Source organism: Trachymyrmex cornetzi, unplaced genomic scaffold, assembly GCF_001594075.2.
Source record: "Trachymyrmex cornetzi isolate Tcor2-1 unplaced genomic scaffold, Tcor1.1 scaffold229, whole genome shotgun sequence".
In the NCBI taxonomy this organism is placed as follows: Eukaryota; Metazoa; Arthropoda; class Insecta; order Hymenoptera; family Formicidae; genus Trachymyrmex; species Trachymyrmex cornetzi.
Genome location: NW_017296945.1, coordinates 173,256 through 189,681, shown reverse-complemented (window position 1 = coordinate 189,681; position 16,426 = coordinate 173,256). Strand labels below are relative to the sequence as shown.

The window sequence follows — 16,426 nt, the reverse complement described above, 5'->3', positions numbered from 1 at the left end:
CAATATAACTACGCTGCCACTTGTCATAAGGGTTAAATTTGAGTTAACTTCATTATTACGGTATAAATATTTCGGCCGGGAGGCGAACTCGGCTGGAGTGAAGTGTGTAGTCCGGCGGGAGCGACAATGGTGTGAAGCGCGCAGCGCTTGAAAGCGACGAGCACCGGTACGTAACACACTTCACTCGGCACGCTACGTCCCTGCGGGACGGCGGGCGCATGCGCGAGTTCGAAATCGGCCAATCAGCGGGCGCGGCCGATACCGTGGCGGTGGCACCGTGGGGGCTCGCCCGCGCCCTCGGTATCGCCGTGCCGGCGTTACCGCGTCCATTTTGTCTGCGGGTACGGTCCCGGGTAGTCGACGCCGGTGTGGAGTAGTACAATTCCCATTTGCTGCGAGTTCGCGCGCGTGCCGCGGGAGATCCAGTGGCTGTCCTTCGGCGGCGTTTGCATTTCACCGACATCGCCCGTGCCGGGGCGTACGACGAGGCCGGTGAGAACACGCACCGGTGTGCGACGAGTTGCGCGCGCGCGCGAGGAAAAAGTACGAGGATCACGAGGAGTCGTGGGTCCTTTCACCGTCTTATTCGCGACGATTTCGGCGCGGATCGCAAAGGCGTAAAAACCGACTTGTCCTCACCCGATCTCCGCCTTGTAAACGACTCCGTTCGGCAAGATGGCGGAGCTGCAGGGCACCCCGGTGGCACAGGACGCCCTGACCGTGGCGCAGCTTGAGCTTGAGGGGAATCCGAATGCCTTAGCGCTGCGCAGGCCATTTGACCCGGTGGCGCATGATCTCGATTCGTCCTTCCGCTTGACGCGATTCGCCGACCTGAAAGGATGAGGGTGTAAAGTCCCTCAGGAGGTTCTTGGTAAGCTCCTCGAGGGACTCCAGGCCGACGACGCGTCCGCACAGGACCACGAGCATGCCCACTTTATGCACATGGCGATTCCCCGTATCGGTAAGTGTGCGAACGTACGGATGAATGAATCGGCCACGAGCCGAGCCCCCTGTTGCGACGCGCTTGCAAGCCGACATCTTTCGTCACTTTTTATCATGTATATTTTCCCCCCCTCTCTCTCCCTCTGCTGTTTTTCTCAGTTCGAATTTTTGCATAGAAAGGTTGCGCTTCGATATTCAATGTTGGTGCTGAAATTCTGCTTATGTCATGCCTTGTAGATTTTCAGGACTGACAGTGAATATCGAAGTACAACCAAAAAAATCAGCAATATATTTGGAAATTTTTCCCTCGGACTCTCGGGAGCAATGTGATCGAATTTCATCCACGTGTTTCTCCGAAAATTTGTAATACGAAATGAAAAGTTAATTTGAGTTCTTGGAGATTTTGTCTGAATTTATTGTGTGGGGCCTGAAAGCGTCGCAAGCAGCCCTGTCGTAACATCGAACATGGCGACCATGTCGTCTCCCGCCCAATTTCTCTCGTGGCTACTCGTGGCACCGGATGCGCAGATGTTCTCAACGTGTTTATTGTTTCGTCGAGCGAATTTGCAAATTTGCAATGACACATATTATTTCGAATTTTATTAAAGCATTTAAAGAAGTAAAGAACATTAAAATACATTTAAAATATTATACATTGTTTAATTACAATTTTTGTGGCTAATTTTTACAAACGGTTTTTAAACATTTTTGTGAAGAAAATTAATTTTTTAAATTTATATCAATTTTTGTTTTAATTTTTCAATCATTTATTCTTTGAAATTTTAATGCTTTATGTATAGCATTTAAATCCTAAAACTTTTTTAAAAAATGTAACTGTAATTATATTTTAGAAAAATTTAATCTTTTTGCCATATTGCCCTGTTTTGAATTCTTATTGTTTTTATGTGTAATATTTAAATTCCAAAATGTTTAATAAAAACATGATATGTAACTGTATTTTTGTAAAACAAGGATAAGATTAAAAATATTTAAATTAAATTAAATGGTTGGTGAACAATTGTGTTATTTCATTCAAAAAATATATATTTAAAATATATGTGACTCTCACTTCTTAAAATCACAAATATAACCTACAATCGGGCTAATAAGAGTCGACGCGAGCGGAGGTGCATAATAAATTCTCAATAAAATAAATTTGTCAATCCATGTGATGTGTTGGAATCAACTTTATTTGAATTCTTGAACGTTTCGATTCTCTTTGGAATCTTCATCAGCAATCATCTTACAACTATATTAGATTTCGCGAACATTCGATATAGTCATTCGCAGGTTACCAGAACTGTAGTGTTATCTGTTTAATTTATATATATAAAATGTTGAATTTTTTTTTACAGTAATTTAATCGAGTAACTCACCTCTATTCGTTAAATCTCATCTTGAATGAATCAAGCACAATATTTAGATGAAACTTAGAGAGAATTTTTTATAAAAATATCGCACACTTTATTAGACATGACTACTTTTAATGTTTAATATATTATATTTATAACTAATTGATAGGGGAATCAGTAACGGCTTTGAATGTGTATTTCATTATATTGTATTCATAATATAAATTAGTTCATTAATCAATCATTGTTAATAATCAGATTGCATTTTATAATTTCAACGTGACAATTGTATTAGGCTTTTAACTTATAACATTTTTCTGTTCTTATATTTATAGTATCTATGACAAATATGGTATACGTCACGTGCTAAAATCTGTAAAAAACACAATACGATTTTTATTATCTTATACTTTGTATTTATTATAACTTAAGTCCACGTATCTGACCTTTGTCGAAATTAATATTTTCCGTTGTACATACTCGACACTTCGAACACCTGGAAGGAGATTAAATAATCTTATTTTAATTATATAACGATTTGCTGTAATATTAACATCCAAAGTTTCAAGATGAGCGTTCGAATAGGTGAGTTACTCGATTAAATTACTATAAAAATTCAACATTTTATATATATAAATTAAACAGATAACACTACAGTTCTGGTAACCTGCGAGTGACTCTATATCGAACGTTCGCAAAATCTAATATAGTTGTAAGATAATTGCTAATGAAGATTCCAAAGAGAATCGAAACGTTCAAGAATTCAAATAAAGTTGATTCCAACACATCACATGGATTGACAAATTTATTTTATTGAGAATTTATTATGCACCTCCGCTCGCGTCGACTCTTATTAGCCCGATTGTAAGTTATATTTGTGATTTTATTTTATTTTGCAATAGTACAATAAAGCATTATATTTTTCAGGCATTGGCATGGATGCCTCTGTGACGCCCGTGCGACATGGCGGGCTTAGCCTAGTGCAGACTACGGACTTCTTTTACCCCCTAGTCGATGACCCTTATATGATGGGTAAGGATTACAGCACACCAAATGCATAAGCATAGTCAACATAAAACTCTTGACCATTGAACTTGTTATGTAAATCAATATGACGACTTTATGCTGGATGGAAGAAAGAAGACATTGAGATGATAACAACACATGAAATGTTGTGAGATCAAGTCTTATTAAACATACAAATTCAGATGTTCCTGGTGAAAATGTTTTTATATAATTTTTTATAATTTTTATGTTCAGCATTTTTTAATAATTTTATTATTTTTCAGATTTTGTATACAAATTAGAACTTTTCAGGAGTGCCGAGAAAGTCTTCATACATGTGAATTCTGAAATATTTTAAGATTTCTAAAATTTTTCTATAATTTCTTTTTTATGAGATTTTATAAAATCTATAAAAGTAGGTTTAAAACATTTTTTTTTTAAATTATAACATTAAAAATCTTAAAATATTTCAGAATTTACATATATAAAAAATTCTACAAAAAAATATGAGCTTTCTCAGTATTTCTGAAAAGTATCTTAATTCGTATAAAAATGCGGAAAAAATTTAATATAAATGTAATATGTCGATTCTGTCTTCATTGCTATTTTGGAGGTGTCTTCCAGGTAAAATCGCGTGCACCAATGTTCTCAGCGATCTGTATGCGATGGGTGTCACGGACTGCGACAACATGTTGATGCTGCTGGGTGTTAGCACAAAGATGACGGAGAAAGAGCGCGATGTCGTTGTACCGCTGATAATGAGAGGATTTAAGGATTCTGCTCTAGATGCAGGTACCACGGTAACGGGTGGCCAGACAGTCGTAAATCCATGGTGCACCATCGGTGGAGTTGCTACTACCGTTTGTCAACCAAACGAGTATATCGTGTACGTAATAATTTAATTGTGACCAGTATCAAGTATTGGTATTGCGGGATTTAGCATTAATCTTTATGATGGGGATTTATATTTCATTCTTGTTTCAAGACCGTCTTAAGTAATGTCTTAAAATGTTAATACATGTGTGATTTCGTGATTGGTTCATGACAGATATGACTATTTAAGACGGTCTTGAATAAGTATAAAAGCTAACTATGAATACCAGCCAATGATTGTTCAGGCCAGATAACGCTGTAGTTGGAGATGTATTGGTCCTAACAAAACCCCTTGGCACACAAGTTGCCGTCAACGCGCATCAATGGCTTGATCAGCCCGACCGTTGGAACAGAATTAAACTTGTGGTGAGCGAGGAGGATGTGCGAAAAGGCTATCAACGTGCAATGGACAGTATGGCCAGGTTGAATAGAACAGGTACACGTGCCACGTGATTTAATGCTAATATAAATCACGCAGGCTATCTCAAACTTAATTTTAATAACAAATTCTTCGACCAATTTGGAATTAAGATTTTTTAGTACTAAAGTTAGAATATGTGAAACTAACTTAATTAAATAGTTTATTATTTCCGAAATGAATTTATCTCATACTTTATTCACGTATTTCCAACTCTTCAATCTTTTCTAAACTGAAGCATGCACGGAATGAGAATCGATTGTTTTTACACAGAGCTATGTATCATCTAATCTAATATGAAATTAATTGAAAATATAAATGTTATTTATCTAATGAAAATATTTTTGTTAAGAAAGAATCAAGTTTTAAATTTGTTAGAGAATGTTTCAAACTTGGTTAATATAATCCTTTGTTAAATTAATTAAAATTAATCATGACCGTTTGATTTTCCAGCTGCTAGATTGATGCATAAGTATAATGCACATGGAGCCACAGATGTCACCGGTTTCGGTCTTCTAGGACATGCTCAAAATCTGGCAAAACATCAAAAGAATGAAGTTTCCTTTGTTATCCATAATCTGCCTGTTATTTCAAAGATGGCTGCAGTAGCAAAGGCATGTGGGAACATGTTCCAGCTATTGCAGGGTCACTCTGCTGAAACTAGTGGCGGTCTGCTCATTTGCCTTCCTCGAGAACAGGTTATTAACTTATTCATTAAATCATATAACTGTCAAATTTATAAGCGTAGCGTCATTAGATACATTTAGGCTCAGTTTCACAATTCACGGTTAACGCTTAGGGCTGCCGCACACAAAATTTCTGTAACAGTAGCCTTAAGACGTGAACTTAAGCCAATCAAAATACTGCTTTAGATCTACGTACTCTAACAGAAATAAAAATAGCAGTAAACTTATCCATAAGGCGAGTTTCAACCGGTTGAAATTCACCTAATTGTGAGGGTTATGAATAAGTTGACTGTTATTTCCATTTTCGATAGATTACGTAGACCTAAAGCAATATTCTAATTGGCTCATTGGCTTAAGTTTACGTCTTACGGTCACTGTTGCGGAATTTTGTGTGCGGCAACTCTTAATCGAGATTCAACTTATTTCTCATCTCTTTCCAATTCTAGCATTAGAAAGAAACGAAGAATAAGTTGAATCTTGGTTGAGAATTAACCATAAGTTGTATGAAACTGGGCCTTAGGCGATCGAAAAAATATTAATATGTAAGTTCTGTATAACACGCTTAAGGATGTTTGTTATGATAAGTGAAAAATATGATTTCTGATCAGTTCGATATTTTTTTCGCTTATATCCCTGAAAAATTTTCGCTGAAATTATTCAATGTCTTGGAACATTTTAGCGAAATAGCTGAAATTTTTGTTAAAAATGAATTTTTTAATTAAAAATCGCTGAAATTAAACTAAAATTTTTCTGAAATGCTGAAATTTTGCTGAAAAATATTCCAAAACGTGGAATAATTTTAGCGAAATTTTTCCATCAAGGATGTTTATCACTTTTCCTGTCAATACAGTAGAATATCTTGTATTAGTGAGATGTTCTAAAGAATGGCAGGTAGAAAAATGAAGAGTTTTAAATACTATTTATTGCTCATATATATTTAGTCGTTTAGCTCTTCTACAACTATACACTTATATTTATTATATATTAATTTGGACAGATAATTGAATCTTACAAAAGTCTTGTCTACGAATCTAATCGGTAGATAGCAGTTAGATGTAATTTTCGGATATAAAGTTGATCCGATTTTTTAGACTATGAATTGTGTTTTGCAGGCTGCGGCATATTGTAAAGATATCGAAAAACAAGAAGGATATCAAGCATGGATTATCGGCATCGTGGAAAAAGGCCTTCGTACAGCCAGAATAATCGATAAGCCACGAGTAATTGAAGTTCCGGCTAAAGAAAAGGATGGCGAGCTTTGGTAAAGACAAAAAGATCCAAGGATGTCCCACATTTGTCTCCTCAATTATATATACATATATATACGTTCATATATTTGGAAAATAGCACGCATACACTCTTAACAGCACTTTTATGTGCACTACAGTCACTACAGACAAAAAAAAGTTGTTCAATACTTATCTCCGCATCCTCCCATATAAAAAATTATGTTTTAAATGGTACTAAAATCTTGATTAAATTATAAAATTAGAAAGCCAAACTATTATGCGGATTGTAAGCCACTACAATAAGACGGCTCTTGTGATTTAATAATCGATTTATAGTTCTTGGAAAATAGCGAATCCCACATCGTGTTTTATTCTAAGTGATCTTGTAGAGGGAGTTCATTTTTTTTTTCTTGTTTTTTTTTCTTTTAATGACTTGTAAAGCTAAACTGCAGATTTTAAAGAGGTTCAAAGTCGATGCATCAACTTTTCTTGTACAAGCAAGATTAAGGATAAATTTAATATCTTTAAGATTAAGGTAGCACTAAGTTCTCAGATTAAGAAGCTTCAAAACCGCAACCCGGATAAATATTCAAATATGAACATATTATATATACATAAATATATATCGGGTTGCGAATTTGGGTGTTAACGGTATTTGAAAGAGATATTAATCGCTGATAAATGGAGAGAATTTACGCGATATATTTTACCAGACGCAAAATACAAAATGACTTGATAACGTACGTTATTTTATGTAACAGGTGACAAAATAAAACTATAACAGGAACGCATATATAAACAAGGATGACAATGATTTTTGCGAAGAAATCAGATATCTTAATAAGTAGTATATACGCAATAAAAGACTTACGAGTCTTATATTTCGATGAGATGTAATGTAAAAGTCTTAAGTAGAGCACCATACACATACACAGACATAAAGTCCAAAGGACGAAGGCCTTCAAATTGTCTCCTATGCGTACACTTTGAATAATTCAAAGGAGTTAAAAGCACAGGCCCTAATGTTGTATTACTTTTTCATATGAATAAAGTGCTACTTTGTCAATAAAATTATCTCGTTTTTTTTTTTCAATAAAATTTTTCAATTTATATAAATCGTCTCGTGTTTTTTTTTCTGTTTTTAGTAATTCAACAAAATTTTCTTTTTTTTAAGTTATTTTGTCGTATAGTTATACTAATTGTATTCAGAAAATACCGACTGTGTAAGTGTTCAGTAATTGTTGCTTATGATTGGAATACACCTTTAGATCCATACAATAAATCTAGAATATATCAATAGCAGCAAACGCTCGTTAAATTGTTATTTTCGAAACGTAGTCAAGAGCTAAAAACACTATGGAAAACATGTACTTTTTATTTAATGACAGATTAACACAAATATTGTTCTATCTTTGGTAAGCCTTCATGCTAGAAATCAGTCCGAGATTTCGAACAAAGAACGAATTCGCCAATCGCATGGGTCATGTGATCGAATTGTCCAAATACGATTTGTTAATTCTTTTTTTGTCCAAAGTTTCGAATCGTTTCTAATATCGTAAACATAAATTTGTACTCATGGAATGCCGGGAAAGAGACGATATTTATGTCGACGATACTTATGTCACTAAATGAAAAACGTCCATATTAATCGTCGAGGACATTAGCTTAGTTGGTTAGAGAGTGGTACTTTTTACGGCTAAAGTAGTGCGTTTGATTCCTACATGATCCAAGCTATTTCCTTTTGGCGAAATATTCACGTAGGACAAGTTCTCTTATTTTTGTAAATAATGCTTAAACTTATACTGAAAACACTGTCGAAAAGACACGTAATCGTCGAGGACCATTAGCTTAGTTGGTCAGAGCATCGCATTTAAGATTATTAACAGAGCGGATTCGATCCCCTCATGGTCCAAGCTTTTTCTTTTTGACAAAATATACATTTAAAACCAATTATATTATTTTCGTAAATAGTATTTAAACTTGTACTGAAAATACTGTCGAAAAGACACATAATTGTCGAGGACTATTAGCTCAGTTGGTCAGAGCATCGCATATGATTAATAAGCGAAGGTCACGGGTTCGATCCCCTCATGGTCCAAACTTTCTTTTTTGCGAAATATATATGTATATAGAATGAATATCATTTTTAGAAAAGTGGTAGTATTTTGTTTTATATAAAGTGAATCGTAATAAGGTATACTGATGTAAGAAGGGAAATAAATTATTTTATTTTGAGTAAAGGGAAAGAAAAATAACTTATAGGCCGATATTCGTAGTTGGTTCTTATTTGTCTTAAGATGTTAATGCGGCTCTCTTGACCGGTATTCATAGTCGATTCTCATACATAAGATCATTTTAAGTGTAATCTTAAGTGTAATTAAATACTAAGTATAAGCATATTCAAGCCTATAATAGTCAAAGCTAGATCTTGTCAATGCCTAAATAATTCACAGTTAATTATTTAGGTATTGAGAAGATCTAGTTTTGACTGTTATAGGCTTGAATATGCTTAATATTTAATTTCATGTCGGTCTTAATAAAATCTTATTATTGCTTAAGTGTAATCTTATGTCATGACTAATCAGACAGTCGCGCATTAGTATTTTAAGATGTTACTTAAAACAATCTTAAAATAAGAAGCAATTGTGAATATCGGCCTCTGATTAGTTTATGATATCTAAGGATTATATTTAAAACGGTATAAAATATAAGATTTAACTTTGATTATCGGCCGTATAAATATGTAGATTGCGTGCACAGCAGTTAATAATAGGTATATGTAATTAAATCTTTCGCCTTTATATTTACAATGTGCCGGATAAAAACGGTCAGTCTTGAAAAATCGCTTGGCCGAGGTAGATGAATGTCGGCTTTGGTTCGAATATTGATCAACCGAAGTTTAATGGTTTTGAGATTACTCGATAATTATAATTTTAAAAAAATTTTATTTTTATTTTTCATAAATAAATTTTATTTAAACAAATTTTTTAAAATTATTATAAAATATTTTAAATCATTTTCAACTTTTATTCAGAACATTTTTTTCTATCTCTTATAGTTCAATGGTATTCGCTTCGAAATGAAAAAACCCGATTTTCTTCAAAGGACCGTTATACTCCCTAAATGCAGCGATTGTATTTATTAAACAATAGCTACGTTCAGCAGACAAAGCAGCTTTACAACTGTTTTAAAATTCTTCAATATATTTGATTTATACATTTAAATCCATAAGGAATCAATTGCAAAAATTACCCGTTTCGAAGAATTTTACAACAGTTGTAAATCTGCTTTCTTGCAGCTAATATATGCGCCTTATTTTTGTCTAAAATACATATATAAGCGTGGTGGAATTAGACATCGTACATGCGCAATATAACAATTTGTCTAATTATACCGTGATTTCAAAGCTCATTAAAATCGGAAGGGAATTTCCATAAGTTTCCTTGTTAAGGATTATTTAAGTATTCTGGCCGTAATCTGTTAATAATTTAATTATATCATAATCTGCAAGAATTAATTACAGTGGAATAAGAGGAAAATAATTGACTATGGTTAATTCTTACAGATTACGGCACAAGTAAACAGCTTATTTGGCTAATTAAATAACAAATTATTATATGGCTAATATAAATCAATATAAATGATCCTTTAGATTCACCCTGGTGAAAATTTTTCTCATAATTTTTATACAAATTGGAACATTTTTCAGAAATACTCAGAAATATTCGAAAAATTTACATCTCTCAGAATTTTTCATACAAGTGAATTCTGAAATTTCTCATTCCACAATTTTAAAAAAATGTTAAAAATTTTTTTAGATTTTATAATATTTCATCAGAAATTATAAAACATCTTAGAAATCTTATGATGTTTCATAATTAACATATGTATATGAAAAATTCTGAGAAAAGATGTAGATTTTCTGAGAAGTGTTCCAATTCGTATAAAAAATGTGAGAAAGTTATAAAAAAGTATATAAAAATTCTGAAAAATTCTTAGAAAAATTTTCACCAAGGTAGTGAAGTTTATTTCTCCTTGATGCGTGCGACGTCACAACGAGGCACGTAAAATGCAAATTGCCTCTCGAATGTTATGGCGTTCTCGCAGAACGTTTTCAACACGTGCGCAAACGCAGTCGCGCGTCCGTACAAAAGGAAAAAAAGAGAGATGGCCATAACCTGTTCATATTGACGACATGATATCGATATCCGAGAACCGGGAACGTTTTATCATCACCTCGCAAAATGGGAGCTTATCAAGTTATCTTTCCCATTCGTACGGCGCGCTGACTAATCGATCGTGATCGATCGTTCTGATACGCATGGTGTGTGTAACACCGCTCATCTTTTTCTTCCATAAATGTCTATAATCTCGCGAGGGCCGCACGATTGTGTATTTTCCTCGCCGAGAGTGGAGTTTCCATGCGTTTTGCTTCGAGGGAGCGATGGTACCGATGATACAAATGTACTTGACGAAAAATTAAAGAGCATGATCTGGGCTACCTGTTGAAGTAATGTAATCTTATCATTGACATGATTCGCTCGGCCCTGAGAGAGACTGGGGAACATTAAGATTTTAATCCGTGTCTATTTTAGGTAAACTTGAATAAATTATAAACTTTTTAAATATATCCTCGTTTCTCTATCACTGCATTATTTTTAATATTAAATAAATTACAGTGTTAAATTAATGGTCTTTTTTATTAATTTAGTCTGTATTTTTTTCATACCGCTCATTTGCTGTGCAATGATATAATTCAGTAAACAAAGTTTTCCAGAAAGTGGTGTTTTAACTCATTAAAATTTTATAATATAATTTTTATGCAGTGACTTGATTGTAGAGGATTTAATATGTTTTTCTTTTTTTCCTATTTTCATTTTTTTTTCTACAAGCATCTAAATAATTCTGGAATAATGTCTTTGTGTAGTAAACAATATATTTGTGTGTCTATAAATCTTTCATTATTTAAATTGTTTTATCAAGTTAGATTAAATAATAACAACATCCTTATGATTGCTTTTGATTTTCTTTTACTAATTGTATGCTTTCTTTTGTAGACAACGGCAAAACTCGATCAATATTTATTAAAGGAACATATGTAATATGTATAGAAATATAACGCAGACTTGTTAGCTCTAAGAAAATGGCAAAAGAGATATATTCTGTAAATACCGTGGCAAATACACTTTGCCGCAGAAAATCTACACATTACATGAAAGTCCCACTGAAGTCGACTGAGCAGATATATTTAATATTCCTCATACCAACTTTAATTAATTGCTTCGTATACATTATTCATTTTGCTGCGGACTTGGTGGTAGCTATTCAACACTTTAAGGAGGAAAACCCACTATGGGGGATATGCACCGTTGCAATTATCTATTTACCGGCACTCATGTACTTTATACTGACAGTTTCGAGGCCCGATTGGTGGATGACGGAAGATGATAAAATATCGAAAGGAGTTATGGGCTGGTTCGCTCTCCAAATGTGTCAGTTTATAGGATTCGTGTTCTTCGTATTATATAGGTATTGTTTATTTTCCGTTATTATTTGCTTCTCAATTAAAAATTACTATAATTTACTTATATTTTTTATTTACTTCACGTGGAGTTTAATAATAATAAAATAGTAATAAATGATCACGTGTACAAAATTCGTACATTTTTACAGATTTGCTGGACTCATTGTGCTGTCCGTGGATGCTATAAATTTATCCGGAAACGAGAGACTCAAGACGTTAAATATCGCTGCAGCACCTGCGGCCATCGAATTGTACTTCTTCCTGCAGGCATGGTTTCAAGCTGCTCCGCAGGCAGTCTTTCAGGCGCATCTTCTCTTCAGAGAGAGCTCTGTGCCCCGCAGTTATCAATCAGGTACAATAGAAAATTATTTTTTTAATATTTCTTCTTTATATTCAAGAAATAATATATTTTTATAATGTATGTATATGATATGCTGTAATGTAACTTATTACTTTAGACAATAATGACACATAATGTTTTGCAGTGACGGTACAGGTGCTCTGCATCATTATGTCCATTATAATAGTGGCCATGAAGACAGCTTCTTTTCAAAGATTTGAGAGCCAGCGTGTAAATGGCAGGAAACTACCATGGGCAATGTGGTTGAAGAAATACTGCATTCAGGTATCTGATTCAACTTAACAATTATTATAAAAATATTCCACACACAAGCAATTTCAAAATGATACGATTGTACGAATTATACGTTTATTTGATATTACTTAGAAAAAATATATCTTTGAATACATAACAAGTATAATCAATGCCAATCAGGAAATTAATAATATCGAGGAAAAGATGCCACTACAAACGTTACCTTTACCTGCAAAGGAGCAAGAAGACACGATAAACGCTCCAGCCAAGTCAACGGCGCCGGAAGAAAACACGGTGACCGAGAACGAGCAGGAGCACCAGACTCAATCGCATGCAGCTTTGCTGGACCGTCAGGTCTCTATGACTCCACCGTTACCACCGAAAAACGCACACGTGACACCGCCACCGACGCCACTTCGCGGCATAACGACGGTCGCACCGCTCCCAGTGCCGGACATACCGGCGCCACCACGTCCAGATTCCTTTTACACCGAGGAAGAGGCAGCGGCGACCATCGAGTCGGACCAAAGACTGACAGACAGCAGCGAGCGGAGCTTGAAAGTTCCTAAACGAAAGTATTCCAAGAAGGGTCTCGAGGAGGACGACCCGATGGGAAAGTTCCTGTCCTTCCTCTGGTGGTTCTTCTTCATCCTGGCGCGCGTTTCCGCCATCGCTGTGGCCTACGAGTTCTATCCATTGACCGTAGTGACGATGATATGCGTGCACTATGTTATCATGTTGGCCTACCTGTTCTACTACTCCAAGTATTACGACATCATCACGCTCATCGTCAACCTCTGGCTCGGCCTGGTCTATATATTCAGCCTGATCGAGTACCGGATCAAATTCAAGTATGCCGACTGGTGCACGCTACCGTACTATGTGTTCGTGATCGTGCAGAATGTGGCGTTCACATTCGCGTGGTATATGAACGCCGACTGGAACGGATTCTGGTACACCTACATATTCTGGGCGATCCTTGGCAGCATGGTGCTCTGCGTCCTCTCATCCGCGGTATATCACGTAATGTTCAAGCCAAAGAAACGCAGAGTTTACAGCAGCTGACGATCGTTGGAAGCACTGTCCTTCGGATAAGTCTTCTGATTGTGAGAATCGTACTTCCGCTTTTAGTTCCGTAACAAGGCGTGTAAATAAACTGTAGATACACATTCAACAGATTAATTGAAAGTTTCAGAAGAGACAAAAATCTTCTAGGCACTGGCGGCTTTCTATACTTTATTTACACCTTATAGATATTTTTTCGATTTTCGATAAAGCTTTAGACCTCTCGGTGTTCAGACATTTCGAAAATGTTTTATACAAAAGTAAATTAAATTATATATCATTTATTAAATCTATGTATAGCTATTGCTATATATTACAATTGACTGTCTTATGCTAATCATAGAATATATAATAGGATTGGTGTAGAAAAAGATTTTTAGACATAATCATCATTAGATTGGTGCAAAAACTTCCTGTACTTGCCAAATAGACTTACTGTTAGACGCGCTATTGCGTACAGAGAGTTCGAATTGATTTATTAACTTTCAGAAGAGGCGAGAGGATTTATTTTTTTAATATTACAATTTTTCTTTGAATAAAATTTATTATAATTTATTATAACTTTTTATTCCTTGTCTGAAAATATATTGTTTTAAGGCCACTATACCCACAGAACAAAATATATAATAGATATCCAGTGGATATCCATGTATTTATATGTTCATATCGGTGGATAATTAATAGATATCTAAGATATATAAAATATTTATATCTGTCGAATAACCAGCGTTTGGATATCTACTGGATGTTGACATGTTATCCACATATTTATATCCATGAAGTAAGTATCAATGTATCCATAGATAATCTGAGCAATATATATATATACAGGGTGTTCCGAAAAGGTGGTACCAAATTTTAGGGGTATATAGAGCGGACTAAACTGAGTCGAAAAGTTCTCTACTGTTTTGCAATTTTCGCAATAGTTAACAAAATATTAATTACTAAAAATTGCCAAATATTAGTTTTGAATAATTTTTTACTCAAATACTATAAACTTTACAAAAAAAAACTGCAAGAGATAAAAATCATTAATTTTCTTCTCATAAAATTCTGAGAATTTTTTATCAATTTTTTAGTGCTGCATTTTCTTATTTTTACTAACATGAGAAAATACGGTATTAAAAAATTCTGAAAAAAATTCTTAGAACTTTATGAGAAGAAAATTAATGATTTTTGTCTGTTGCAGTTTTTCTATAAAGTTGATAATATTTGAGTAAAAAATTATTCAAGACCAATATTTGGCAATTTTTAGTAATTAATATCTTATTAACTATTGCGAAAATTGCAAAATGGTAAAGGACTTTTCGATTTAATTTAATCCGCTCTACATACCCCTAAAATTTGATACCACCTTTTGGAAACACCCTGTATATATACACACGTGCAAGGGATATCTGTAATAAAAATCCACTAGGTATGACGTGTCTACTGAACATTGGCTTAGATGTCCTATTCATGAGATCTCGAATCGCGGACATTTGCATAATTAGAGTATGTCTAATGTTTATTAAAAGTTCACGGAAATCTAATACCAATCCAGAATATCGAATGGATATCTAACAGTTATTATGTCTTATGAAGAGTAGCGTCCCATCTTAGTTTAAAGATCAATTAAAGTAGTTGCCTTACACTTTTTTTCATCTAAAAAAATTTGTTGATGCTTTTCATAATCTTATTTTTAAAAATATGTCCAAAAAACTGATAACTTCTTGTACCAATCTAATATTTTAGGCAGCATGTTTCATTATTTGACAATTTTACATTACGCGGAAATATTTACAGTATTGTACACTTACATATATAGTTACAGTCAAAGTGTTAATTTAGTAAATGTATACATTTACTAGAGTCAATATATATATACATACTAATTTAATAATATAAATATATTTACAAGCAATGAAATTTACCTTTACTAGTAAATGCATATATTTTCACACAAAATATTAGTAAAAGTATGCAGAATCAAAAATGCATCAATTTGAATTGAATATTTTTGCCAGTAAAAGTACTCGTATACACGTAACCTCAGTATGCAGTGTACATATCAGCATACATTTAAAAAATCTTAGATATGCATAATATAAATGCATACAGGTGTATACATTTACTAAATTTTATACTTTGACTGTAATATATATATGAAAAAGCATAGACTTTCAATATACGCTTATATGTATATCGCTCTGAAATCATTATGAGTGGCAAAGTCCCGTTTTAATAGGGCGGGATTGCAGTTCCCCATTAGTCGTATCCATCTGAGGAAAGGAAACTGCGCTGAACTGGTGCACCGGTTTACCTGGAGTCATGGAATATCTGGCCGCTAAAGTTTTGAAGTTGGCTGGCTACGTCGCTCGTGACAACAACAAGACTAGGATCCTGCGTCATCTGCAACTCGCCATCCGCAATGATGCGATGATGATGACGAGGAGTTGAATAAGCTGTTGTCCGATGCAATTGCCCAAGGTGGTATTTTGCCGAATATCCAGGCTGTATTGCTACCCAAGAAGAAGGCATAATCGTAATCTAGCATTCAATACAAATTTATCGGAATAATCAGACTTTTCGTTTTTGTCTGAAAATCCAAATATAATGATCTCAGGGCGATTACAAGATATATCACAAAAGTATAAAGTATTCGTCTTTCAATAAGGCTATAATCGCTAATATATAGTATTAACGAAAATTGTCCATTCGTTCACAAGTGCGCAATCTTTACGCACATACACACACA

At 34.3% G+C, this 16,426-nt stretch overlaps 1 protein-coding gene and 1 pseudogene across 3 annotated transcripts; both read left to right on the top strand.

Moving 5' to 3' along the window:
* The first annotated feature begins 319 nt into the window (after nucleotides 1–319).
* LOC108760616 (inactive selenide, water dikinase) lies at nucleotides 320–14,235 on the top strand. 3 transcript variants are annotated; one of them, XM_018506673.1, is made up of 7 exons: nucleotides 320–961; nucleotides 3,222–3,326; nucleotides 3,924–4,185; nucleotides 4,418–4,608; nucleotides 5,044–5,288; nucleotides 6,389–6,537; nucleotides 13,449–14,227. In XM_018506673.1, exons 1-7 carry the CDS (start codon nucleotides 676–678, stop codon nucleotides 13,687–13,689), a joined length of 1,479 nt encoding a protein of 492 aa, XP_018362175.1. In that variant the 5' UTR covers nucleotides 320–675; the 3' UTR covers nucleotides 13,690–14,227. The 3 variants fall into 3 exon arrangements, with proteins under 3 accessions (XP_018362175.1, XP_018362174.1, XP_018362173.1); XM_018506672.1 differs by lacking the exon at nucleotides 13,449–14,227 and adding an exon at nucleotides 7,267–7,555 and having other exon boundaries at nucleotides 676–961; XM_018506671.1 differs by lacking the exons at nucleotides 320–961; nucleotides 3,222–3,326; nucleotides 3,924–4,185; ... (1 more) ...; nucleotides 5,044–5,288; nucleotides 6,389–6,537 and adding exons at nucleotides 10,549–11,100; nucleotides 11,563–12,034; nucleotides 12,179–12,381; nucleotides 12,515–12,654 and having other exon boundaries at nucleotides 12,805–14,235.
* Nucleotides 14,236–15,663: 1,428 nt separating this feature from the next.
* On the top strand, nucleotides 15,664–16,233 carry LOC108760589 (histone H2A-like; annotated as a pseudogene).
* The last annotated feature ends 193 nt before the right edge of the window (nucleotides 16,234–16,426 follow it).